The sequence below is a fragment of the Embiotoca jacksoni genome, unplaced genomic scaffold (assembly GCF_022577435.1).
Source record: "Embiotoca jacksoni isolate LCO1_2020_lvr unplaced genomic scaffold, fEmbJac1.0.p SCAF_10, whole genome shotgun sequence".
Classification (NCBI taxonomy): domain Eukaryota; kingdom Metazoa; phylum Chordata; class Actinopteri; family Embiotocidae; genus Embiotoca; species Embiotoca jacksoni.
The window spans coordinates 1,458,082-1,485,993 of record NW_027185230.1 but is presented as its reverse complement, the minus strand read 5'-3'; the positions used below and the strand labels follow the sequence as shown (position 1 = coordinate 1,485,993).

General features: G+C 43.1%; 1 protein-coding gene across 3 annotated transcripts; it reads left to right on the top strand.

Moving 5' to 3' along the window:
- The first annotated feature begins 5,059 nt into the window (after nucleotides 1-5,059).
- On the top strand, nucleotides 5,060-26,985 carry LOC138205284 (amyloid-beta A4 precursor protein-binding family A member 1-like). 3 transcript variants are annotated; one of them, XM_069161181.1, is made up of 13 exons: nucleotides 5,060-5,378; nucleotides 10,509-12,444; nucleotides 13,623-13,979; nucleotides 14,483-14,522; nucleotides 14,764-14,909; nucleotides 21,691-21,723; nucleotides 21,970-22,056; nucleotides 22,241-22,441; nucleotides 24,058-24,237; nucleotides 24,810-25,022; nucleotides 25,468-25,587; nucleotides 25,773-25,913; nucleotides 26,483-26,985. In XM_069161181.1, the coding sequence occupies exons 2-13, from the start codon at nucleotides 10,585-10,587 to the stop codon at nucleotides 26,552-26,554; spliced, it is 3,450 nt and encodes a 1,149-aa protein (XP_069017282.1). In that variant the 5' UTR covers nucleotides 5,060-5,378; nucleotides 10,509-10,584; the 3' UTR covers nucleotides 26,555-26,985. The 3 variants fall into 3 exon arrangements, with proteins under 3 accessions (XP_069017282.1, XP_069017262.1, XP_069017272.1); XM_069161161.1 differs by having other exon boundaries at nucleotides 5,062-5,378; nucleotides 13,599-13,979; XM_069161171.1 differs by having other exon boundaries at nucleotides 5,062-5,549; nucleotides 13,599-13,979.
- Nucleotides 26,986-27,912: the final 927 nt, after the last annotated feature.

The following is a 27,912-nucleotide window of genomic DNA, read 5'->3' as shown; positions in this document are numbered from 1 at the left end:
TGCCAAACTTATAGCATCATACTCAAAAAGACTTGAGGCTGTAATTTCTGCCAAAGGTGCTTCAACAAAGTATTGAGCAAAGGCTGTGAAAAGTTATGTACGTGTTATATTTTCGTTCTTTATTTTTAATAGATTTGCAAAAACTTTAAACAAACTATTTTCACTTTGTCATTATGGGGTATTGTCTGTAGAATTTTGAGGAAAACAATGAATTTAATCCATTCTGGAATAAGGCTGTAACATAACAAAATGTGTAAAAAGTGAAGCGCTGTGAATACTTTCCGGATGCACTGTATATTATGAAAACACAGCTCTGAGACCTTATCTGGAATGCTGGTGCCTCATGGTTTAAGGTGAAGTCCGAATACAATGATCTAAACTGCATTTTAAAGAGAGCTCCAACATTATGCAACAATCCAAAATATTTGTCCTGGCTTCAGTCTTGAACAGTTTGCAGCCTTTGTGCGCTTGTGACCATGAACAATAAGATATTCTGCCTAAATCCTGCATGTGCACCAACAAACGTTTGCAGACATTTTTATTCAGTTCCCACATGTTAAAGAAGACATGTGGAAATGTTAATGCTGTCCTGAAAAATGTGACTCACATTCAGGAAAAGGACTGTGCTCATCCCAAATGCAACTTTTGGACGAGTGAGCAAAAGAACTGACCACTTTCAGTTCAGCTTCCTTGCAGAAGGGGAATGAATTTGAGCGGTAGAAGAGTACAAAATGTAACATGCTGGATATGGGAAACTGGACTTTGCTGTGCTTTTTAGAGGGAGTACTCTCTCATTCACATTTGTATTCCATCTGTCAGACGTGCGCTCTCTGTCTTGTACAGACTGTGCCTTTCTTTCTCCTTTGGTCTTCAGCATTTTAACAAGGAAACATGGACAGTTTCAGACCAGAAGGGGAGGAGAATTCTCCCCTGATTATGTAATCACAGCACGACTGCAGCCATCAATATTCCTATTTCAGAAAACACTAAGGATCTAAATAATCTCTGGTGGATTTTTCAGAGAAAATGAAAACAAAAAATAGAGTGCTAATTGTTTGCTCAAGAACACTGAACAGAGAGAAGAATGAAAATTGTTTTCTTGTGAGTTTTCAAACAATTATCACGAGATTTCTGCATTCATTCAGTTCCACAGAATATTTAAATTTTCCACTCGTTTAAATTTCTATCTTCCATCCACCATCAGTCATCCGTTTAATTTCCTGTTTGCTTGTGTCCATGTGAACAACAAGAGAGCGCTTCAAGAAATGGATGCCAGAATCCGTCATGTGCAATAAATGCAGAGGTTACTGTTTGCACAATGATACAGATATTAAATATTCTCCTCAGTATGTGATTCATTGCCAGAGGGATCACCAAGTTATGTCCCCTCCGGCCCTTCTTCTGGGAACACCCCAGACTACCGAAGCTGTTAGCATAATCTGTTTTTTTAACATACAGTTTTGATCTTCATGCAAAGGCAGTGATGAGATGTATCTGTGAGGGGGAACAGACAAATCTGACTCACATGCTGCACTTTTACTCAGTGTGATGAGACTTCCAAGTCCAGCTCAGTATAATGAAATGTCATTTCATTCTTCTGTTACTTCATTCCAGCATCTTTTTATTTCACAGTAACAGAATTTACTAATATGTATTATGAATTGTATACTGTACATAGATATCCAAGATTCATAATCTCATCATCTTGTATCTGCATTATGACAGAAAACTAGACAAATGGCAAGTCATACACTTTTTTAAGTTTTGTACAAACTGTTATTGCAGTATGTCAGAAATAATTTACGGTTTCACTACAGCAGTATCAAGCCTGAATGATTGTTAGGAAGCCATTTCCATTCAGAAAGTATCATTTCGACGAACACATTTTCAGCTACTAGAGTTAGAAAAGCACATTGATCGAGCAGCTGCGTTGTTTTACTTTTTGCAAAGTGTGTAAGTAACAGTATATGTGTGAACAGGTTGATCTGAAAAACAGGGTATCGCTTGATAAATAAAAGCTAAACAACAACAATAAAGTGTAGTAATATCCCATGTAACAACAACATGCTGCCATCGCTCCCCTCCCATCCTGCTGAATGGCGCCATCTGCAGACCGACTGAACACACAGGTCCTGAGCAGGTAAACATGGATCCTGATTGTCTCCTCAACTGGAAACTGGAAATTGTAAATTGAGGCCAATGGTTTTCTGCATGACAAGAGATAACTCAGTAATGGGCCATGATAAAATATTGATGTGTGTTAATTCCAGTAATGGGTTCAGCCTGTTCTCACTGCATGCTATGTACAGGAACTATGGACAAAACATTTACAGTATACCTTCATTGATGTATGCAGAGAGAAAGAGAGACAGAGACAGAGAGATACACAAATTATTGATGCCTTCTCTGGAAATAGAACAGCAGTGACCTGGACTCGTAGCATGAAATATAGGCTGTTCGACATAAGTTAATGCCGGCAGCAGTGCAATAACGTAACCTCAGATACACTCTGATGACCTAATTTCACACATTGTTATCTGTATATCGAAGCTTTTTGATTGGCTCAGGTCTTTAAAATGTGTCACACACGCCTACACGTTCATCCAGAAAGTTCACAACTTGTATTTTAGCAGAGTGTGGGATCAAATACGTGTGGTTGTAGAGATGGTAATAACAGATTGGATGCCATGGTTACTGCTCAACACCATCACCATCCTCCATACTGTTGTCACGGTAACGCGTGCTCCTGCGGAAAGGTGCACGTGACGTAGGTGAGAACGCTAAAAAATGTAGACACAGGCTCTGTTGATCTGCTCTACCAGCCTTCGAGTGACACCAGAATGTGGCTGGATTATCGTACCAGGAGCAAAGCCAACACACGCTCCCTCCACCCCTCCACCCCCTCCACCCTCTCCGCCACTTCAAATTTCACACTGCACATTGTATATTATTAGTTACAGTACTTCTGATTGGACATGTCAGCCTAACAATGTGAAGAACAGCCATGCAGTGAAAAAAAATTATTGGATTTTTACACAAAAAAGTAGCAGAAATTAGGAGAAAATTTGCTATTTAGTTTGGAATATGTAATTTTGGTGAAACTGCTCTGTCTGTTAAAATATACATTAAGATTAAACCACTTCTGTAGTAAATGAAGAGAGACGTGTTCATGTAGGATCCAGTATTAAAGAACACAATGTTCCCATGTGAACTACATTGTAATTTAAATCCATGAAATGAAATCGAGACGTGTCAGGGTCAAAAAGGTGTCACTTCTTGTCTTTGAAAACGTTTAAACTTAATGTAATCCTCAACATGTAAAAAAGTTTAATGTTTTGAATATCTGGACAACTTAAGGAAACTGAGGGATCCACTTCATCAAAGACTATAAACCCACAATGAACTGTGTTCCATCTACTATTGAGTAATGTTTTTCATGTTGCAACTCTTTTGCTCGGACAAATAAAGATGGTCCCCAGAGGTTACTTCTCCTCTCGTGTTGTAGGTTATTGGCCTTTTTCTTAGCAGACGTTTTGACATGTTATGACAGGAAAAGCACAGGCTAACATTAATGATAGTTCTGTCCCTGTTTAAGTGTCCCTGTCAGCAAATATATATGTACATGATAACAGGACTAATGGTATTCAGCCATCATTTACTTCATTATTATTCACATGTGCTTTTCTTCTTGTCAGTGTAGGTAATTTGTTACTATTTTAACTGCGGGAGGCCCAAAGAGAGCACTTAACACAGGATGGCCCAATGGGACCATTTATCGAGACAATGTGATTTATCAATACACAGAGCAATTAGGCTCCTGATATTTCAGAGCCACGGGGCCATAGATTCCAACTTGCACAAACCTCAGTCAGATAAAGGATCAATGGGGAAGTCAGACAGGACATATTCAGTATCCTGCTGCTTCCAGGGAACGGAAAAAAGAGATGGCAGGTTAACAAGGCAGATGGCATACTCCCTCATATCACCTACTGCCTGCTGCAACATATCAAAATGTATTCTATGAAAACGGTCTACTTCATTATTGTAATGGTTTTAGAATAAAATGTCAGTTTAAGAAAAAAAGAAAAGAAAATATATACAGATCAACCATAATATTAAACCACTGATATACTCAGCTCAGCAATAAATGCTCCCTTCACATGAATTATCATGTTCAAGTCGTAAGGCAATCGGATTGAGAGGGGTGTTGTCTATTTAAATGGACATTTCTAAGACTGTAATTTGTTGTGGTGCTGAACTGGACTGGGCAATACTGAGAGGTGTTCCTAATGTTTTGTCAACCCAATTCATTTAAAGGGGAGGGACATAATACTAAGTACACCTCTTAGTGTACAGCACCACAAATTATAGTCTCCAAAATGACCATTAAAATAAATCAATATCTTTCATATCAAGATTGAATAACAACTGAACATTATAATCCTCCTGAATGGAGGATTTATTACTGGGCTGTGATATTAATGCTTCACCTGGCGGTGGTTTTGCTTGATCGTTGTATACCGTGTGTAAATCTCTTTAGCTGATTAATTATATGTACTCCAAATTTACTGACAAGCTTCTGCATTAAATGGAATTTCATAAGAAATTCATAGGTAGCTTTGTTTGTCCTGTAAGAGGATCGTGGTGTCATGTGAGGGAGGCGGCCATCTTTAACTAGTTTAGTTGATTAACCGCATAATCACTATTTACTTAATTGCTCAGCCGTGGATTATTTTTATTTTAGTATGGTAGTCTCCAGTAGTCACGTTTCCACAACAGCAGCGGGTATTTCTTAGATGACAATGCTTTATAATTTAAAGTTTCTAAAGTGTCATTTATATTTATCTTTTTTTTTTTTTTTTTTTATAAACATTGGCTAGTTTTTCGGTGCCGTTAAATAGAGCTCAATGTGCGCTGCACTGACGTGCGGAAACGATGACTGGGCAAAATGTAGAGCGGAATATCACTTTTTCTCCCAGAACAGCTCTTACAGGTGTTTTATTGGTCATCCAGGACCACCAACAGATCCACAGGCAGATAACAGCGACCCCACCGACGGCCCGTGACAGCTGCCGGTGGTGCAGCGCTCTGCAGGCTGCTGCTGCTGGAGGAGGAGGGACGGCACTGCACTCATGGCCGTAAAGAACTGCTTGTGTCTGCACCACCAACATCAGCAGTGTTTATAAAGGCGCTTTGTGCATCGCTAATCCGCTCTGATGTCACGGTGCAGGAGGAGGGGCTGAGCTCTCCGCTTTAATCCGAGCAAGTTGTCTGGAGGGACGAACCGAGCCGAGCCGAGCCGGGCGAGAACGCACACGGAAAGGGGGCGATGTGTGCTACAGCGGCCGGAGCCGGGCCTCTCCTCCACTGACATGCAGGTAAATGAGTGAATGTCATGTCCGACAGCCGGGGAAGGTACCGGAAAACCGAGGTTTAGTGCGGGGCAGGAACGAGTGTGTGTCCGGGTCGTTTTCACTGATGGCGGATCGGACACCTGCCGAGATGTAATCCGGACCGTGCAGAGGGGAGCGAGGGACGCATTTAGACAGGTGACAGCTTGCTTTACATTTGATCTGTTTTTCAGAATAGATGTCAGGCGTTTAAATCGGGATACAGTGAAGGACATTAAAGGCGCATCATGTTAAAAAAAAAACCTGATCATTTAGGAACTGGACAGTAAGCGCATTTGAAAGAGGCAGAGAGCAAGACTGATCACTAATTGATAATGATCCCCAAAGGAAAGCTTTTGGCCTTTTAACATAATGAAAGCGTTCAAGGCCATGGGAGGGGATTTAAGAAGTCCAGTAAGCCTTCAAAATAAAAGCACTTGCCAGTTTGGCACTTGTTCGTGCACTAATCTTCTCCCTGTGGAACAGCGGAGTAGTCTACGTGTAACACAATGCAAGTAATGTGACTATTGATGCGTCCCAACATGGACCATATGCTTGCTGAGTGAGTGGGTTTGTGTGAGAGAGCGGTAGAGGATGAATCATGCTCTCAGGAATAGAAAGACAGGTTTTTCATTATCAGTTCATCTGCCGGGTGTTGTCTTGATGAATTGTGTTTTACAAAATGTCAGAAAAAAAAAAGCGAATTGCAGTTTTCCAAAGCCACTGTGATGTTTTTATAGTGCTTCTTTTGTCCAACCAACAGTCTAAAGCCTAAATATACCTAGTTTACTTGAATTTACGGTTACATAAGGCCAAGAAAAACTGTAATCATCACAACTGAGAGGCTGGAACGAGGTAATGTTCGGCATTTTTGCTTGAAATATGCAAATCAACCATCAAAATTGTTTAAAATTTCTGCCACTAAACTAATTAGGTAATCATTGTAGACCAAGTTAGGATTTTAAGATGGAGTTTAGACTTAATTTCAGGGTTAGTTCAGTCGTGGGATCTGATTTTAGAGCAAAATTTTACCTCGTACTTAAATGTATTGATGCATGAGGCTAGAGGCACTCTGTGTTATGCTGGTTGACAATTTCTCGTGTTTTGCGCGTGGACGTCTGCTTTAAGATCACACAATGCCTTGTATCACTAAAAACCTTCTTTTAAGCAGTGGCTTTTTTTGGTCATTTGTAAGGACTCAACTGCAGCTGTCTTTCTTCATTTTTATCTGACATGGTCCTCAATAAACAAGTCATAAACTAAACTAAACAGATAGTTATCAAATTTCATTAAGTGACAGTTATTTTAGTGGGATAGTTGATGGTAGGTGAGATGAACAGTGAATGTCGCTGCTGGTTTCAGCATATTTGCATCACTGTTGGTGGTTTTTCAGTATTTACATGTGTCAATACCTCCTAAAAACACAAATAGTCAATCGTCAGCCCTACAATCTCATCACACTAATGACAATGATTTAAGATCTGGGAAGTTGTGACGGTCATTTTTCTCAATTATCTGTCTTTTCATAGACTGTTGCTGTGTTCCAAAGGCGTAATTGTGCACTAACACTCACTATTTTGGGCGCATGAGTGCATTCACACTGTTAAATACAGAAACATGCAGTGAACTACAAATATCAGGGTGTTGCACTCAAAATGGTCCAAAAAAGAAATGTGAAACGCTGGACACTTTTTCCACCCTAAACGGTCGCCATCTTGGCTATGTAGAGGAAGGGGCGGGGCCACTGACATAAAGAATCTTCAGAATAAGGCGTTTGAGGAAGCTGCAGCTGTTCCTGAACACCAATCAAAAGTGTTTCTTTTTCACTTCTGCTGCTGGACAGAAGAATCAGTGTGTTTATTGAGGGTGTTAAACAGAGGACTAAAGGTCGTTAATTTCTGGGTAAAATAATTAAAGCTGCATATATTCTGCCGGGTGATGTGTTGACATGATGAGGATATTTTCTGTCAGTGCAGAGCAGCAGTGTGCGGTACGAAACAACACTACTGTGTCAAAATTCCTGCACTACACAAGTAAGAGTCCTAACATGTAGGAGCACTGTTTGTTAGTGTACTAAAGGAAGTGATTCATGTGTTGATTAACAAAATAAAGACAGCGACATTGTAGTGTGGAAGGTAAAATGCTACGGTTCTTGCAAGTACGTCTAGGGCACGTGTGTTGATGTCAGTGAGTGTCTGTCTGTATAAGATCAGGGAGTTAATGGGCTAGCAAATCCCCCAGCCAGCAGCTTTCACTGCAGCCTGACAGATGGAAGTGCAGCGTTGGGCTCCCAGCTCTGCGGGCCTGGTCCGTTTAACCGCTGCGTTTCCCGGGTCCATCTGTGACCCGGGCAGCCCCCTCCTCCCTGGCCGTCCCCATCGAGTCGCTCAACCACTGCCGTCCAGTCCTGAACTCAAGACAGAGAGGGACATTAGTCATTTGAGGATGCCCTCGCCCCCGCTGCGTCCCATCATGCTGTCTTCCTGGCGGCTGTGGTTAGCGCTCAGATTACAGGATCAACATTAACTTTTGCTCTCTGTGTCTTATCTCAGTCCAGCATACTCGATTTAAGGTCTACGATTTATTTATTTTACCTGAACAGATAAGATGAAAACCACAACTGTAAACCTTGTCGCCTCTTAATGTACCATCAAACATGTTGATTCACAACAGTTTACAAGGGTTCTACTATTCCTCTGATACTAATTTAATTTATTAAGTAGGATGAGAATAAACATATTGTAAAGGTGAAGGCAAGAGTTAAAAATCGTTTTCCTAGTTTTTCTTGGTAGTTCTTTCAAAATGTCCTCAAGAAAAAGGTAAAGGATTGTACATGTTAACTTAAGCCAGTTCACCTGAACAAACAATGCATTCTGACATGTTTAAGGAATTCATGTATCTGTTAATGTAGCTATAATCAATATTTTTGCAATGGTATATTGAAAGTGAACAGGGTCATACATAGTGATGAACCGACAGAGAATTACCTAAAGATTCGGTAGCTCTGCCTGGGTTTACTGTGACTTGCTAGTTTAACCTGTTTTGGTTCACTCGTAATAGTCAAACTTCCTTTTTCGGTCACAGCAAGAATCTGTTTTTAGAGAAAATACCCATCATACTGCACCCACCCAGCAGCAAAGGAAATGCGGACCCAACAACTAGTTGGTGAACACAGCGGAGTATTTAGTAAATAAAGAGTGAGATAGTTCCACCAGGAGTTGGTAGAGAACAAAAACGGTGGTAAAGGAAAGTGAAAGTTGGACTTACATTCCTGAGGCAGCCAGACACAACTCCAAATGAATGATAATGTTCTTCTTCAACTGCTAGATTAGTAAAGAAGCAATTTTTGCTTAAAGATTTTCCATATCATCTTAAAAGCACTTGTTTACATTCAGTTATTGCAGATTTTAAAACATTAAGTTAAAAAAGAATGTAGAAAGTTAACAAGATTTTGCTCATCAGTCCAACCTGGTCCCTGTTTTTGTCAGCCATCTTAAATAATAATATTATAAAAACTTGTACTTGAAATTACCTTTGCATACTGTTGAGATGTTCCTTGCAATTTCTTTTAAATACACTGCTGATACGAGGACCATTTTTGCCAGGCATTTGACATATTATCAGTATGAAAACAACAACAATGGTTTGGATTCCGGTCAAGATGGTTTTAAGAGTCTAGCTGACATTACAGAGCTGAATGTGGGAATCTAAAGGAGAAAAATTGAAAAGTCTCATGCATATAGTCACACATTTATTGATTTATCTAATCATTAAGGTCAGATAAGTAACTTATTAAAACAATGATAAATGGAAATCAGATTTCATGAAGGCCTTCATAACCAAGCTTTCGCCTTTTTAAATCGGACAGGACAGTTTTTGTACAGTTACTGTACAGACTAATGACTGTACAGTTTGCTGATGACCTTTTGTGGAGCCACTGAAACACCACTTGACTTCTGGTGTCCTTTCTCAGCTTGTTGAACTCAGACACAGTGAAGCCTGCGATCAATGGTAACTGATGGACACCCTGATGTTAAATAAATATAAAAACTGGACTTGTCATTCACAGAGTGCATTTCTTATTCAGACAGCTGCCCTATCTATTCCTCTCTGTCAGGTCTTATCAGATAACAGATAGAGGTCCTTCCTTGTCCTCTTCCTCCTCCTCCTCCTCCTCCTTTTCTCTCCCGTCCTGTGCCATCTGCCAGATGCTGGTGGACAGATGAACATGGTGCAGATTAAAGTGCACTGCATCCCAGAGGATTTAAATGTTTTTTAGATTCGCAGTATAGAGACAGGGAGTCCCCAACATGATATTCAACACCACTCTAATATTCACATGTTCATTAGGCAAAGTAACATGTCAACTTTCAAAATAAAGGACTTTAAAAAGCAAGTTTGATTAATGCAATATAAATCAATGACAGTCATAGTCAAGATGGACTTAATACTTATCTGCAGTCAGAAAGACAGATGATTAAGACCTTATTTCACTCTTTTTAAAGTATTTTGGCCACACGAGTTGCATTCACTGCAGTAACTCATAGTTAAGCTTGTTCTCATCTGGCATTGGAATGTGTCTCGGCTGATCCGACCACATCAAGTATGGCTCTTCGTACTCGAGTGAATACACAAAGACGCGTTGAGGGCACATTAAGATCTGATCTGCTCAGGCTACATTCAGAGGTGCTCTGGGACACACGTGGACACATTCGATCAGCAGTCAACGAGTCCTGCGCCACCTTGAAGGACCGCCTACTCAGCTGACCTGCTTCTGTGTAAGCAGAAGTACTTACTCATGTATCTGCCAACGTCTCATTACAGTGGAAAACAACATAGAGGAGACTACATGAAGTTCAGTCAAAAATGAAGATTTGAGATCATAAAATATTTGAGCAGAGTAAAAAAGATGAAGAATCAGTTTCTTGGTCTAGTGATCTTCCAGTGCCTCGTTCCACTACTCACTACCAGTTTTTTTTTTAAAGTGTTGTCTTTCCATATTCAGACCTGATGTCACTTTTGTTGTATATTTAATCTTTAAAAGTTACTTACCTATCTGTTTAATTGACTATTATTTCTTGACATTTCCTGTTTCTATCCTGTCTCCGTCTCCTTCAGGCTGTGCTATGAGCAGGGTTTCCTTGGAAACAAGAGGGGCATGTTCTGAAAATTTTAGACAAATCACACCTCAGCCATGAGCCACAAGTATCAGGGAGAGGTGACCGGGGACACAGGCGAGGAGCACCACGTGGCCTCGCTGCCTCCGAGGAGCTGGCAGTCCAATGGGACCACGGGTGAAGCCCTTGTACGTCGGTCCTGGAGGCCGTGTCAGATGCTCAACCAGGATGGGGAACCCAATCCCCATCATCACCATCATCATCATCACCCTCCTCACCATCACCACCACCACCCGCCTGCAGCTCGTGGACCGCCTCGGCACCGCCGGCGGGCTCCTTCAGGGCAAGCGCAGGGCCAAAGCCAGGCTAAGAGTCCAGGTGTGGTTCCTTTCAGGCCAGACGAAGGCGAGGGTCACGAAGCTGAGCCTCGTCCTGTCCAGCAACCCCGCCCTGCTGTCACCCGCTACCGTCGTCATGGTGACCCTAACCCCAGACGAAGTCACAGACAGCGGCAGCCGTTCAGAGAGATCCAGGACTCTTCACCTGGTGTGGATGAGAGAGAAGGTCCAGCAGAGGTACCGGTGCAGCACTGCTCATCAGCTGAACCTGTAACAGACAAATCACAGGACAGGGGATCTGCTCACCAGACTCCCATCGCTGTCGTTATCCCCACCCACCTCTCACCTGGTTCTGTAGCCTACGACGTGCAACTTCCCTCGCAACACGCTCCTCCTGCTGATGCCGAAGAGGAACTTCCGGAGAGCAAAGTGGCGTGTGAAGAGGAATCGGAGGAAGTTACAGAGAATGACAAAGAACAAGAACAGGTGACGGACGATGGAGACGGCCATCCAACTGCAGAGCACTCCAGCTACAGCCACGAGGACCAGGCAGAGGAACGTGCCGAGAGGGTGGAGGAGGATCAGGAAGAGGTGATGGACAATATAGAGGAAGATCCCGCAGCTCAGGGAAGTGAAATCACAGATCTCTGCTCAGATACAGAGAGTGCCGCATCGCTCAGTATGGATGGACCTCTCCACAGTCCGCCGCCGCTCCAGTCGCCGACGCCTCCTTCCTCTCCTGACCTTCCACCTTTCCCCCAGCTCGACCACTTCAGTGAGGACGCCAGCATGAGCCCTGTCCCTGACAACGACCTGCTGCCCGAAGAGGAGGATGAGGATTGCTCTGAATCCTGCTCATTGTCCCACTCCACTTCTTGCTCTGAGTCTTATCCTAAAACCTATGCAGACTTTTATACAGAGTCCCACCAAAAGTCTTACCCGGAGCCCGTCTACGAGTCGTACTCGGAGCCCAAACCCCATCCTGACTCTTTCCCTGAGCCCCTGAAGACCTCCTACCCTGAGTTACACAGGGAACCTCGCAGGCGATCTGGTCGCAGGACAGAGCCGAACATGGCCCAGCAGGAGTCCCGCCAAAAGCCCTTTACCAGCCATAGACCGGAGAATGTACAAAAAGGGACTCCATCCTCCCCCACCGAGGGCTCCCATCATGCTCCACGGCAGCAAGGCTCACATCACTCCCCTCTGGACCGCTCCGTCGGCTGCCGCCTGCACCACTATGACGGTCAGTCCGACGGCGAAGGGGACAGTGCCGATCAAAGCCCTGTTTCCAGAAGTCAAAGGCAGACACCCAGACAGCCTGACGCCCAGGCCAAGACCCCGTCGTCCGGGCAGAATTGTTCAGGTGAGGCCCAGGACGAGCGCAACGCGTCGGGCCTCTCAGGGGAGGAAGGTACAAAGAGCTCAGGAGACGCCATCAGTCTGGCGATTAAAGACATCAAGGAGGCGATTGAGGGGGTGAAGACGAAGACGGTGCGCTCCCCGTACACACCTGACCAGCCTGTGGAGCCCATTTGGGTGATGAGACAGGAAGTCAGCCCCACGGAGGATTCCTACCCACTGCAAACTACAACTGGCCATGTTAGTATGACCTCACTTATCATGAATGCTTATGGTTTTTGTTTTTTCTAGGAGTAGATTAGTTTAGTCCATGAGTTTCCAACCTTTGTTCCTCTAAGACAGAGAAAAAATGAAATACCAATGAGGAGTACTCATGTTTAGTAACATTTATTTACATAGCTGAGCTCCACCCAAACTGGCTGAATAAGCTTCTTTTATGTGAACAACAACAAATTGATACTCAACAAACACATACTTGACCAGTAGCTCACAAGGGGTTGGAGACTTCTGGTTTAGACTGATTGTGTTTGTTCTTGTTTTCCTGTTGTGTGCAGTTAACTGGGTTCTATCGTGTTGGCGGAGGCAAACAGAGACTCATAAAAATAGAAAGTGAACAGAAGGCTGAATTTCTACTACTGATGCTGGTTGTGCTGTAGACCGGCTAGTATACTGCAAATTGAACCGTTTGTGCTGTTCAAAAAAACGTTTTCAGATGATTTATTCAGAATAAAGTCCCTTTAAGTTCCAGGTTTAAAAATGATGAACAGAAAATTTGAGCTTTCTTTAAATTTTTAGTGACACAGTGAATTATTGTGGGGTCACTGTTTGGCAAGGTGCGTGATGCAGATACTAAAGGAATGGGTCAACATTTTGGAAAATGTGTATATTTGTTGTCTTTTCATGACTGTGATGAAAATATCAACATCAGTTGTTAACTGAGTCAGGATGTGTTTTTGCCAGTTCATCATATTGGCTGAAGGGAGGAGGATACAGCTCGCATGGCTCTGACCAAAGAGTAAAAACACACATACAACAACTCTAAAAGCTGTTTTCATGTTGTTGAAACACACCGTCAAAGATGTAAAGTTGACAGTGTTAGGGTTACGTTTAACAGTTATTTCTTGATATTTGCGGTTTATTTCAGGTTTGGCCTGACTGCCCAGTGAGTTTGGTCTGCAGTGTTGCAGTGATTAAATTATTTTATTACTTCCAGGAAGTTTTACAACATGATTTACATCCTTGGCTCTCATTCAACTTTATGATTCTTGGATTACTGCCCACATCCTGACGCATGTGTTGTCTGAATGAGGTGCCTGTGTGAGTTGCTGTAGAAGCTTTGCAGTTTTAACGGAGTTCTTTAAAAAAAAAAAAAATTCTCTTTGTCCTTCCCTCAGTCTTCCTCTCACTCCCCCTCTCAGTCAGCCTCTGAGTCTCCTTCCCGCTACGCCTCAGCTCCGGCTCGGGATCCTGTCAGTCCTCTGAGTGCTGAGTCATCCAGAGCGCATAATCCCCAACACTACCACCAACAGCAGCCCCAACACCGACACCACCACCACCACCACCACCAAGGGCACCAGTCACAGCAGAGGGACGTCGCGAGGCCGCCGCAGACTTACGCACAACCGCAGCCGTATGCTCACATGCCACCCAATCAACATCAGCAGTGTCAGCACCAACAGCAGCACCAACAGCCGCACCAACAGCAGCTTCCCGCTCCGCAGTCACGAACACAAGTTCAGCCACAGTCACCTCCACAGAAGCCGTCCGTCCAGGAGGTGAGAGTTTAACCTGAACAAACATGTTGGCTTGACCTGTGCTATTTTTAGTGAAACAATGATCACATCAAGTTTATAGGTGTATTCCGATATCTGACCCAAACGGCAAGATTGAAATCGATATCACAATATGAATTTTTTTCAGACACCGTTATGCCGTGATTTAAAAAAACTCCAGAAACCAGAGAGATAAAGTGCAAAGATATCAGGGGGTGCAATAAAAACTCAAATGAAATGAACCGTGGCTGTCACTTGCCAGATTTAGCTAATTGTAGCTTTTAGAAATAATTTTCTTCCCCTAATGAAACTCTTTTTAGATCGAGAAAACTTTTCAGTGTGATGGTAAATCTTTCAAAAGCAGGCATCTTTTACACAGTGTTAATCTGCCAGCAACTAAGTGGCTGACAGCAGTAAAAGTCCTGCTGAATTTCAATGAGTTAGGAGAGACCTGCAGTATGTGAGCAGAAATAATAAGGATGTTTTTCTGTTTCGTGCCTTCACAGATTCGCAGATCTCTTCCCCCCTTTCCCACATTTGTTGACGGTGAGTGGATTTCCACAAGAAAATCTGTCAGCTCCACCTCTGGTCTATTTATCTGACGAATACTTTAAACATTTCACCCTCTGTTTAGGTTTATTTTCTGTGCATGGCTCCGAGCTCATATTTCAAACATTTATTTTATGGGTTGCAGATGTTGGGTGTAGCTTCACTAGATCGCGTCTTCAGTCTCTAATCTACATGTGCGTGTGTGCGCGTGCCTAACAAGTGCATCTGGTTCATGCAGTCCCGGGGCCGTGTGACCCGGAGGACCTTATCGACGGCATCATCTTTGCTGCGACCTACCTGGGCTGCACCCACCTGCTGTCCGAGAGGACGCCCACAAAGAGCGCCCGCATGCAGCAGGCGCAGGAGGCCATGAGCAGAGTGCGGGTGAGAGCACATTTTACAGCTTATGTGATTTCATTCTGTGTTCACATCACAGTGGAAAAGGATGGTACATTGCTTTGTACAACAACCCTGCACTTACACACTATTCCTTATTCAACAGACACGGGATAGTTTACTCTTAATTATCTTGAATAGCAAGTGGACCAAATAGGAAAATCACAAGGGACTGTTGGGCCACACAGAATACTTTGTCAAATAATGGCTATAAATTTCCTTCACATTTTACTGATAATAGATAGCAATGCATTTGTTGCACAGGAAACACACCAGTTTACTTGTGGCTGGCAAAGTAAAGAAATGCCTGTCAGGCTGTTTGTTCAGGAACTTTACATCTCTTTAGTTTCAAGAGACATTTTGCGGCTTGTTGTTTCTGAACATGAGTTTTTCTGTGGTCCGCCAGTCGAGAGTGCAACGTGTGGCTTCATGGAGTGAAAGACAGGTGTGGAGTGGGAGTAATCCGGTTGCAGTCAGTCATCAGTCACCGCACCTGCTGTCTCACACACGCACACACACACACACACACACACACACACACACACACACACACACACACACACACACACACACACACACACACACACACACACACAAGGTTTCCCTGAGCCTCCCTGTCCCAATGCTATCCTGTTGCCAAAGTTGCCCACATAGATTGTCTATGACTCAAGATGCACACTCCTACTTGCATTCATCCTTATATCCTTATATAGGGTTCAAATGTCTCAAAGTAGCTCACAGATAATATCTCTGTGAACGTATATATCACATACCTGAGTTTTATTTATCATATTAAACATGCCAGCTTGATTTGCAGGCAGCCTCTTGTGGGCTAAGGATAAATTCAAAAGGGCTGTATGTGGCCTGCGACCCGCTGGTTGAACAGCTGTATAGTTATCATAAAATAATGGTTTTGGAAAGATATCTATCATATTTATTTTGCACCATCAATGACAGTTGTAGATTCTACGAACTCCCATGTTTTCATCTCCTAAAATATCTATTGTTTTGTGGGATTTTCTGTTTTAGGGATTTATGGAGACTCTAAGTTGTCTGAAAAATTAATTGAACTTCTCCCATAAATCTTATGAAAGGTTCACCTTTTTAAACGAACACAGACATGAGGGATCTCAGATATTGAAGCCACGGAGATACGTTTTGTAACTGTGACACATCATCTGTGATGTAACTGAGGTTCGCTTCGTATTTGGGTCTTTTAAAGTCAGAAACCCTCAGCAGGCGACTCAGCCAGTGGGCGTAAAGTCCTCGGGTTTGTGCACGACGCATCATCCACAGATCACTGCTTCTGAGACAGAGTCTTCCAGGCTTCCCTCCTCAGCTCCACTGGATGTTATATAAACTGTTGGAGAAGGCTGAGGCCCTGGATACGGTGGACCTCGCTTTCTCCTCCAGTCCAAGTGTATGTTGTCAAACACGCATCACGCAAGGGGAAAATACAAGCAACTTGGTTTACGGTGATCAAATGGAGTATATGAATATATGTGAACTTGTGTGATTTGTACATTACTTTTGTTAGTTTGTTCTTTTCTGTTTACTTGAGAAGAAATAGCTGGACATGACACTGAAACTCATCACTATCTGTGTGACCGTAGTCAGTCGGCTCATGGATGGTGATGTCAGGGAGTGAGATGGCTCACAGCGCCATTCAAGCGCAGAACTCTCCGAGTACGAGAGACGAGCAGTAAGATGTCGTCACCGTGGAGAGACGAGTGAAGAATGTCGGAGGCAGTGAGGAGGACACGAGCTGAGCCTGACTTTGCTTTCTGGACGGTTGACTGACAGTTCCAGGACATCGGCTCATTAAGGTCTGAGAAACCTCCAGAGAAGGTTAGAGGCTGAGTAACGATGAGGGGGATGTAGAAGTCATTATATTTTCTCGGAAGAGGCAGACAGAGAGGGGGGCTTGTTGCCAACAAGCTGGGTGAGCTGAATTTAAAGATTTGACTCGGGGTACTGGCGGATACTAGTTTAAAATCTGCAAAGCTTTCTGTGTGGAACGCATTCATTATTATTCGTCTGCGTGTACGGAAACACACGGGACTTCTTTTCTCGTAACATGCATTTATTACAAAGCGTGTGCAGTAAGTGTTGAATCAGTGTCAGCAGTGTCTTTGTGCATTTATGTTAGCTCACTGCAGAAAACTGAACAGATCAGAAGGGAAAACTGTGTGAATCAGTCATGTCTGGCTGATCCCAGGTCAGCTTAGTTCAGTATCTGTGCCCACAATGATAGAATGAAATGAGAATTTAAAATGGGTGTAGACCTCGGGTTCATTTTGAAACTACTGGAGCAGCTTTTAACTAATCAGCAGTGACCACCATATAACATATGTTGTGCGCCAAAACTCACCAAGCTGTAAACAACAGACTGATTTTCAGCAGTTTGCAGTCGAAGTTTGTCTATTGATAAGTCCACTCTGGGCTTTTGTTGTGTTTTTTACAGCCAGGCAACAAGTGTAGTATTCATCAACCTGAATAACATTCACCTGTATCTTCCCTCTGCTCTGCTCTGCTGTGTGTCTACCCTGTTTCCACCTGGCACCATCAATCCGTCCTCATCGTGATCTGAGGCCAGCTGAAGTACAGATCTGAAGGCACTCAGAATGCATTTAGATCCGATCTGCTCAGGCTACGTTCGGGGGTGGTCTGAGACGCATGTGACCACATTCATCTGGAAATGTGTCCTCAATGCGTCCCGGGCCACATCGGAAGACCCACTCCTCAGCTGACGTGCTGTGAATGACCAATACAAATAAATGCAGCTGTCGGTACCCCGTTCCTGTGTTTGTGTCTGACCAGGTGCTCCCACGCGTTAGTTATGAATGTTATGTTATTTTCCTCCGTTCAATCTTTTACCTGAACACTTCTGCCTACTCTGCTTTTAGGTTGGTTTTTTTTATCACCAGAAAAATCTCAGCAGAGATTTACTGCAGACTCGCGGCTATAAAGCAACTGTTTAGTGATTTAAAATACAGGCTGCTACATGATGCTTGTTTCACCAAAGCCTCCTCTGGGTTTATCCTTTTACTATAATTTATCTTGTGTAATTTCCGACACACATCAGACCCACAGCTGTGGGACATCCGCCGCCCCCCTCGCACAGTTCATTGATCCACTACAGTAAAGACGGCAATTAGATAATCTGACCTGAAACTGATCCGGTTAAGGTTGTGAATCAGCCCACAAACTCACTGGCTGTGTTCAGACATTTACAAACGTGAAATATTACATAAATATATAAAACATGGAGCATTGAAATGAAGCTGAGTGAGTAAAGATGTCTCGTTTTGTTAAACACCTGTTGCTGAAACTTCTCTTCTCCCCATTCTGTTCGTGTTTCTTTGCTTTTGTATGTTTCCGTGGGTTACATGTTCAGTTGCATATAGAGCGGGAAGTCAGATCTGATCACAAGCGGTCACTCAAGATGCATGTTGACATGCATGAAACACCAGTTGTAAACAGACGGCTTAAAGCTGGCCACTTGTGATCCGATCACATGAGGACGGATCAGGACGGACTGATAATGGCAGGGTGGAAACAGGGCCATGTGAGCGAGGACGAGCCCCACCCTTCATGAAACAAAGAGTCGTCAGTGCTTAAGCAGTATAAATAAATTCCAATATATAAAATATATATTTCAAAAATATTTATTTTTAAAGGAGCCATTAAGGATAGGTATAAAATCAATTTAAAATAAGACTTTGGTGACATTCACTGTCTAAACAGTTCAGACAGAAGCTCAGACTGACGGCTGCAGACACAGAACAGTAACCTGATGAAACAGGCAAAAAGAAATGACATGAAACTCTGCAAACACAGAAAGATGAACACTGATTATTATACTAGTTGTCTGGCAGCTGTGAAACAGTGACGCTGGCACCGCTGCTCTTCACAGAGATACACAGTGACATCCACCACAGGTCGGGAGTCAGACCTCAGCGTGTGATGATCATGATGTGAGGCACAGCCTGCAGAGCTGCTCACACACTCAACACACACTCAACACACACTCAACACTTGCGTTTTCTCTGGGCTCACAGGGAGTCTGTGAATGTTTACAACAAATATTTTCTCACCACAGAAATACAAATCAGTTCTCAGTATGTGTCAGCTTCGATAGACCTGATAATCACCATTTATAGAAGTGAGGTTTAAGGGCGACATGAGGTCATTTCTACAGCAAGCAGCAGCTGCCCGACACAAAAATTGTAAAAAAACAGCAATTATTCAACCTTCCAAAAATCACAACTAAAACCACATGTAATTATTAAATCCTCACCAACTATTGTACTTAATCACCAAGTATTTCTCAGTTAGCATTTCCTCCTGATTTTACATTCTGCTTTTTAATGCTTTATACCTCTTCATCGTAGTCTGTGGCCAATAGCTTAAATATAAGAGTACTCTTGTATTGTTCAATTTATCAGCATAAATTACGAATCTCCTATAATTTATTAATCTCTATAAAAATTCAGTGGTTTGTATGTTGTTTTACATTTAACCTACTAAAATATGAATTTACATTTCTTGGTTGCTGCACTTCTTGAGCACCAACTTTCAGGCTGAAATGTAAAAGTACTGAGGTTTTGTAATAAAAATAAAAGGAGGTTTGGAAAATACTTTTATTGACTACAAAACAACGGTAGGACTTAGGAACTTTTCATTTCACATGTTTGTCGCCAATTTGATGTGAATAAATTTAAACTCACGTTTGATGATGCAGTTGACAGTTGTGATTAATGATTGACTTTGTTTCTTATGCAAACTCATTATGTCTCTGACTCTCTATGTCACTGACACTGGACGGTCAGCTACGTAGCTAACTGCTAACTGTGTGTCAATGTGATGCCATTAACTGGGTCCTTTATTCAGAAACAGACTGGCCACACTGACGAGTCAGGTTGGACCTCTGAATAACAAAATGTTGCCCACCTCTGCGTTATTCGATCAAAATTTTTTTTCTTCACTCTGAGCTGACCTGCAACTAACTAATCAAACTTTCTTTTCCATGCTTGCACATGTCACATGACCTCAGTAACAAAGCAAAACTACACGTTTAACAACAACTGTGTCCCAACTTCAATTTTTACCGTGTTCCACCAAAAATAAAAAAATAATTGTCCCAATAATCTCATTCTGATCATTAGGTAGTAAACAACAAAAAAACAAACAAATCTAATATAGAGACACATTTGGTTCTTACAGTTCAGTGTAGAAAATGTGAGAAAACCTTATTAAAGAATGTCTGTGACATTTTAGGATTTCATCACACGTCTGACCAACAGCCCAAAACCCAAACATGCACCCATCTCTGTTGTTTTCAGTAACACTTGTTTTCTTACTGTGGCACGTCACTTTAGCTGCATCTCCACTGATGGTAGCAGCTCTGCTCGGCTCGGCCCGACTCGCTTTTGGTATCGGGTATTTTCTGGATTTCGTTTTCCACTGCAGATGGTACCCTCGTCTTAAACCAAGCCTTAAACTGCTGAACAAAACAAATGTGCCGTTCACTTCTAGAAAAACACATTCTACAGGCAAAAATTGTCAATAAAGTCCAATTAAGGTGTCAGGACTTATCTGAAGACTTCAGTCGTGCGAGCTCAACTCCTCGGGGGAGAGCTTTGCTGTGAACCGGCTTTCACTTCCTCGTTTTCAGGCAGGCGGAGCTTCAGGGAACACTTATCGGTGGGAAAACAGAGTTCAACACAAAACTGTCTTCACTAAAAACATTCAGCGGGTTCATAAGTTCAGAATGTCTGAAGAAACATGGATCTACCTGTACAAGAACCTGCTCCAACTTCCACGTCTGCATCTTAAAAAAATTTCCCCTCTGGGATTAATAAAGTAACTACCTAACCTAACCTAACCTAACCTCTTGCACGTCACCTTTTAGTATCTTATTTGGAACCCTGACGGAGTCAATGTAGTACCAGGTACCAGATACCATCCACGGACAAAGGAAAACCAAAAAAAGACGAGCCGAGCCGAGCCGACCCGGTACCATCAGTGGAGAAGGGTCTGTTATCATTAATATTGATTATCAGAGATTTTAAACACTGCTTCCAAAAACGTTCCTTCATTTCAGGAATTAACAGATGCAGTTGTTACCTGTGATTTGAATACGTCTGAATATTACACTTTAAATATAACCGGCACAAACTGAACAACATGTTAGCTCCTCCTCTGTTTGTTGAGATGCAATAACAGCAGTTTAAATCCATGCAAAAGCCCCTTTAATCACAGATTATATCCCCTTTAATCACATCTGTCCTGCTGAGGGGCAACAGACCGGTTTGGATGGGAAACTTGGAAATAACACGCAGACTTTAAGAGACTGAACGTTGACACAAAGCATCATTTGGAAACCCCGAGCTGTGACCAGGCGTCTGGCCCACACACACACGCACACACACACACACGCACACGCACACACACACACACACACACACACACACTTCTCTTTCTGCAGGGTGCTTTGTGTCACACTGATGAACAGAGCGCTTCTCAATGAGTGCTGCGAAGGCCAGCGGCGTCCTGCTGGTGTCAGATGTGATAGACAACAACATCACTGTCCTCCCACACACACAAACACACATAACACACATATTTTAGATTCTTTTGTCTCTTAATGTTGCATTTGAGATGAAGACAGTCTGCTGTGAATGAAGCGACTGGATTTGAGTTTTCCACAGAAACGCCTGCGTTGGTTTGTGTTCTGACTTTCTGTTCGTCTCTTTGATCTCTGCAGGCGGCTCAGAAGCAGGCGAAGAACAGGAAGAAGGTGAGTTTGTTCGTTTGCTTTCTCTGGGATTGAATGTGAAAGGCTCTGTCCGTTTTCTGTCTTCGCTCTTGTTTGCTGCACGCAGATTGTCCGAGACTTTTATTTACATTTAATCAGCAGCTGTTAGATTTGAAGACTGTTGACAGTCGTGACGTCAGCTCTGCTCATCCTCTTCGCTGCTCTTCATCCACCTGTTGTTTCCTCCGCTCACTTCTTTTCTCTTGTTGTTTCTCTCCGACTGCGCAGAGCCCCGACAGCGAGGCTCCGTCCACCGCTGAGGTCGATCTCTTCATGTCCACACAGAGGATCAAAGTCCTCAATGCAGACACTCAGGTATCAAAGTAACAACGCACATATCTGTCCACTGACGGGCTCAACAAATTCTCCACGCGGTACCTTCCAAACCTCATTCAGACCTTTTAAATTCAGCAGCTATAACTTCACAGTTGCACATTATTATCACGGACGTACAGAAAATTTGTTAGTTAAGAGCCCCTGCTGTGTTTTTGGCCCCCAGGAGTCTTTAATGGACCTGCCTCTGAGGACCATCTCCTACATCGCCGACATTGGTAACATGGTGGTTCTGATGGCCCGGGGCAAGATGGTCCGGTCTCGCAGCGCCCAGGACAACCTGGAGCACACAGCAGAGCAGACCACCATGACCCACGACGACAGGAGGCTGTACAGGATGATCTGCCACGTCTTCGAGTCCGAGGATGTGAGTTATTATTTACTGATAGGTGAAGAGAATCTGAGACCTGCAGGTCTTTTAAAGTCTGAAAAAGAACCGGATTCAGTTTCTGTTTCCCCAAAACGTCTTTCAAAGATTTTAAACAGTTTGACATTTACTCTATAAAAGTCCCGGAAATGTAATTGATTATACAATACGGAGTTATAGTTCTGTACTGCTGGGAAGTCCTGAACGGTGGTGCAGTGGTTAGCATTGTCGCCTCACAGCAAAAAGGTTCCGGGTTCGAATCCGGTCCTGGGCCTTTCTGTGCGGAGTTTGCATGTTCTCCCTGTGTTTGCGTGGGTTCTCCGGCTTCCTCCCATCATCCAAAAACATGCACCTCAGGTCAGGTTACCTGGCGCCGCGCTAGTGGCAGCCTGCTGCAGCAGCTCCCCCCTGAGAGCCCCCCTGCTGTAGCGAAGAAATTTCCCCTCGGGGATTAATAAAGTGAAATAAAAAAATAAAAACATTGTGAACATCTCAGTCTTTGGGCAGCGATGGTTAATACTGCTGACAGTCACAGCAACATGCAGTCAGACTTTAACTGTACAACATGTATTAAATCTCTGAAGCTCAACAGATGCTGGACATGTGGGCCGATATAGGAGAGTAAAACATTCTGATATCAATAAATCGACTGAAATTTGGTTATTAAACAGCTGTGAGCAGCTCACTGAAACAGTGAACTTCAATGGGAATATAATGATTATAAATAACCAAATTAATTTAACTTAATTTAATGACTAAAGAACCCAAAAGAACAATTTCTAAATCACCTCAAGCATCTTTTTCTGCATTACATGTTCTGTAAAACTAGATTTTGTATCGGAGGACATACTGCACATACTGATACTGATATCTGGAATTGGCTCTACAAATTACACTCTGAGGTATTGGAAGTTCTCATAGTCTTTATTTTATGTATTGTTTAGCATTTAAATCATAAACCACTCTGAAGATTAATTTGGGTTCAGAAAATCAAACTGAATAAAGTGAGCTGAGGTGGACGGAGCCAGTAGAAACCACTCTAGTCGACTTTTGTCTTGCTCAGTGTAAATATTTGACTTCAGCGTTCAGTATAGAGAGAAGTCCAGGACACGTTGAGTGTAGCTTAGTGAAAAAACACTGGAGGCAGGGGGACACTGTTTCCATGTCCTTTAAATCCCAGCTGCTGCTTAGTGCTGCTGGTTTGTTAGTTAATAGCTTCTTATAACCGTGTCTCATAATGACTTTGATGGAGAAGCTCCCAGTTTAAATCTGCCTCCAGTGTTTTTGTTTCATCTGTTCTGAAGGCACGACATTGATATCAAGCTTCACTTTTAACTTTCCTCATGCCCTACAGTCTTCCTTGAAGACACACCAGAAGAAGGGAAGTTCATTGTTACGGACAAAAATAGTTGTTACTGAATCCCAACTGGCAGCTCCAGTTCTAATGAATCTGTCAGTGTAAAGGTCAGATTTGTGTTTCGGAGAGAGAACAACAACGAGGGTTCTTAGAAGCGCTACAACGCGCGTGTGTGTTTGTTTTTTTAATGGGATGTCAGTAAACCTGTTAAACTGGAGGTCAGAGGTCATTTTGTACTGAAACACTGTCTCTCTGTCAGGCCCAGCTCATCGCTCAGTCCATTGGACAGTCGTTCAGCGTCGCCTACCAGGAGTTCCTGCGGGCCAACGGCATCGACCCCGAGGACCTGAGCCAGCGGGAGTACAGCGACCTGCTCAACACTCAGGACATGTACAACGACGACCTCATCCACTTCTCCAAGTCCGAGAACTGCCGAGACGTAAGTCGGCCAGCAGGGGGCAGTGCTGTCACAGAGGTTTTAAAGGACTTCATGTATTTCTTCCCCGGGCCAGTAAACAGAAATAGTCCACTTCACAAATCAATAAAGCTTCATGTGTTTTCTGATGTTTTCCGCTTGTGTCCATTTAAAGAGCAACACAAAGTCTTCAGTTCAGGTTCATTCGTGATTCTCAGTGTTTCTGCTCTGAGCAGCTGGTTTTAGAGTCACAGCTGTGTGACTGACAGTCATCCTCCATCTGGTTTAAAAAAAAAAAAAAAACCTTCCTAACATCAGTATGAAGGTGAATTTGAGATGCTCCACCTGGTTCGACCTCAGACCCTCCTCCTCCTCCTTCTCCTCCTTTTCCTCCTCCAGCTGCTCCGGACACCTCCTGTCATATTACATTTTTCAGAGAGGTGCAGTTGTCCATGAGCAGCTGGCTGCAGCGCTGCTGTTTCTGGATGTTGTTGACGGTTTGTTTACTGGGAAGTTTGAACTGCTCAGTGTTTGTTGATGTGTACGCGTTATTGTCTGAAGCCGTCCCATCTTTTGAACGCCGCTGTCTCCTGCAGGTTTACATCGAGAAGCAGAAAGGGGAGATCCTGGGTGTGGTGATCGTGGAGTCGGGCTGGGGCTCCATCCTGCCCACCGTCATCATTGCCAGCATGATGCACGCTGGCCCGGCCGAGAAGTCCGGCCGGCTCAACATCGGAGATCAAATCATGACCATAAACGGGACGAGTCTGGTGGGGTTACCGCTCAGCACCTGCCAGAGCATCATCAAGGTACGCTGCTGCTCCAGGATCACTCGCAACCTTTTTTTTAATTTAATCACGTTTGGTTTCAGGTGGTCTGTCCCATTCTCATGAACACATTTAGAGTTTCCTCAGATTTGGAATAAACCTGCCTTAAAGGCCAAAGGTCACTGTGACCTCATAAAACACATTTGTGGCCATAACTCGAGCATTAATTCATTAATTAGTTCAAAAAAAGAACAAATGTCAAACGAATTTTAAGGGGAGTGACAACGTTTTATATCCCAAAGGTCAAAGGTCACCTTCGCTATGACATCAAAATATTTTCCGGCTGGATGTGTTTTTAATCTACATCTTAAACTGTTTTAAAGACAAAACAATCCTTTAACTGCTTCAGTGTCGGTCGAGTTGTAATGCAGACACACTGGGTGTAACGAGCTCCTCTGGTTCCTCTGTGATGTCGGTGTCTCCTCAGGGTCTGAAGTCTCAGTGCAGGATCAAGATGAACATCGTCAGGTGTCCTCCCGTTACCATGGTGCTCATCCGCAGGCCGGACCTCAGATACCAGCTGGGCTTCAGTGTCCAAAACGGCATCGTGAGTATCGGGACTGACTCTTTTTATTTTGTTAACCAGCACCGGCTACTTGGCAACAGATGATGGGACTCGTTTCCAGTTTGAATTGTTGGTAGAAGTTACTTCCACTGATGTCTGAACTCTGCCACAGTTTACCGTGCTGCCGGCCCTTTAAATCAACTTTTTTTTTTTAACTTCCTGTGCAGATCTGCAGCCTGATGAGGGGAGGCATCGCCGAGAGAGGAGGCGTTCGCGTCGGTCACCGCATCATTGAGATTAACAGTCAGAGCGTCGTGGCGACTCCTCACGAGAAGATCGTTCAGATCCTGTCGAATGCCATGGGAGAGGTGAACCGTCCAACACGAGCTTTTATTTACATCAAACACAGATTACACGAGGAATTTATGTGAAACAGGCTTGTGAGAGACCCACATTCATATCCTTTAACTCTTGTTTTATTTCATGTTTTACACATTTTATCACCGTTACACATTTGTATTTATTTGTCTTGAAAAAGTATTTCACAACTGTACTTCCATCAGTAGACTCACCTCATACTCACCACTCAATCCACCCCCATCACTGTTAAACTCCAGCCTCCCTCTCCTGCGTTTCACATTAAAAGCCTTTCTTCTTGGCTCAAAGGACCTTCTTCTTGCAAGTGTTTTTAATGTGAAACCTCTGCAGAAAGTTGTTTAATGGCTCAAATTGCATTTTGGAACAAACTACTGACGCCCTTGGAAATGCAGATTATGCTAAATTTTTATCAGTAATTTATCTTCGGTGTTTTACTACTTGTGTGACCCATTTTTAAAGAAACAAACAGGAACTAACAAAGTAATAGATGCATGAAAAGGTGTGTTGAGGTGTTTGAGTTTTAATTTGCTGTTTTTTTGGGGGCGTCTTTCTGCTCCAGATCCACATGAAGACGATGCCTGCAGCCATGTACCGTCTGCTGACGGCGCAGGAGCAACCCGTCTACATCTGAACGCACCGTTTTCACCACATCACTCACTCTGTCTCCGCTCCCCTCCATCCATCTTCCAGTGATTTGAACTCCCGCTCTCTATCCTGTTCGATATCACTTGACTTGCCTTAATCTGTACAGGTTACTGTCATGTAAACGTGTACATCTACAGTCCAACAGCAGAAGGCAGATACGATCTCACCAGGCCGAGTGTTACCGTCATGTTTATGTTTGACCAAAGATGAGTCGTGGATTTTATTATTGTGCATAATATAGGTGGCAAACAAGAGTTGATATTAGCGTTGGTTAAATAGCTGTAACTTCTGAATGTACTCGAATCATGTTGGACCTATAAACCGTCAGGGCGAGGAGAGACATGCAGAAACTGAAGGGGTCAAAATTAAAGGAGGATGCATGTTCCAACTCTTCTGAATAAACTGAAGTAAAAGGCAGCGGGCCATGAAGTCTGGTGTGTTTTGTTCAACGGGAGCTTAAAGTCGTCGCTGTTTACTCAGAGAGCAATTAAACTCTGGTCCAAGGCTGACAAGAACTGACTGAACTGAGGAACACGTCACACCGAGATACATTTAAATCGTATTCACTGTCATGTTTACAGGATCAAGACTTTTTTTTAAATACATTTTCTCTTTCCTCTTCCTGCTGCTCTGAACAGAAACCAACAGCCTCGATTGATCATTGATAGTTATTAAGTTAAGTGAGAAGTTTCACAAAAATGCTTCAAAGAAAATGTAACGTCTTCCTTTTTCCAAGTGAGAGACACGTCAGAAAAATGTTGTGAATTTTTTATCATTTTAAGTTGTCAGAATAATATAAAGGTCCCTTATTGTATAAATTCAGATTTGTATTTCTTTTGGTTATAAACCAGGAGAAGATGTTCTAAAAATTGAAAGTGTTAAAACACTCAGCCCTCAAAGAAATGCAGCGAGCCTGAATTTAGCAACTGTTGTTTGTGATGTCACAAACTCACGCTTACATCGTATGCCTGACCTTAACTTTTGAGTGGAAGACAACAGAGCTGTCATTCTGTCACAGCCAACAAGCTGGAAGACTGAAGGAAAGCTGTGGTTGACCCCAGCATGTGTCACTCAGACAAGAGTCAGCCAATCAGAGAAGAGGTTTAGCGATATCAGTGCACCTTAAAGACACAGACAGAAAACAGCCTGTTCATAGCTCCAGGGAGACGTGGGACATTAAAAAGAAGTACACAGCTTCTATTAACCTTCACCTTTCTGATGTTACAATTTCAGAAGCCTTATGATTTTTGCCCAAATGACGCCCACTTCATGCAGTGATTGTTCAGGACTGTGGAGGGGAATGTAGCTGAATCTGAATCTGAATCTGAGCTGCTTGTGTTTTCT

What these genes read in the sequence shown, in the direction of transcription:
- LOC138205284 (XM_069161161.1), top strand. Translation starts at nt 10,585, where the DNA reads ATGAGCCACAAGTATCAGGGAGAGGTGACCGGGGACACAGGCGAGGAG. An exon ending in TCCTCAATGCAGACACTCAG is followed by an intron (nt 22,057 to 22,240) that starts GTATCAAAGTAA and finishes TTTGGCCCCCAG; the next exon opens with GAGTCTTTAATGGACCTGCC. An exon ending in AGTCCGAGAACTGCCGAGAC is followed by an intron (nt 24,238 to 24,809) that starts GTAAGTCGGCCA and finishes TGTCTCCTGCAG; the next exon opens with GTTTACATCGAGAAGCAGAA.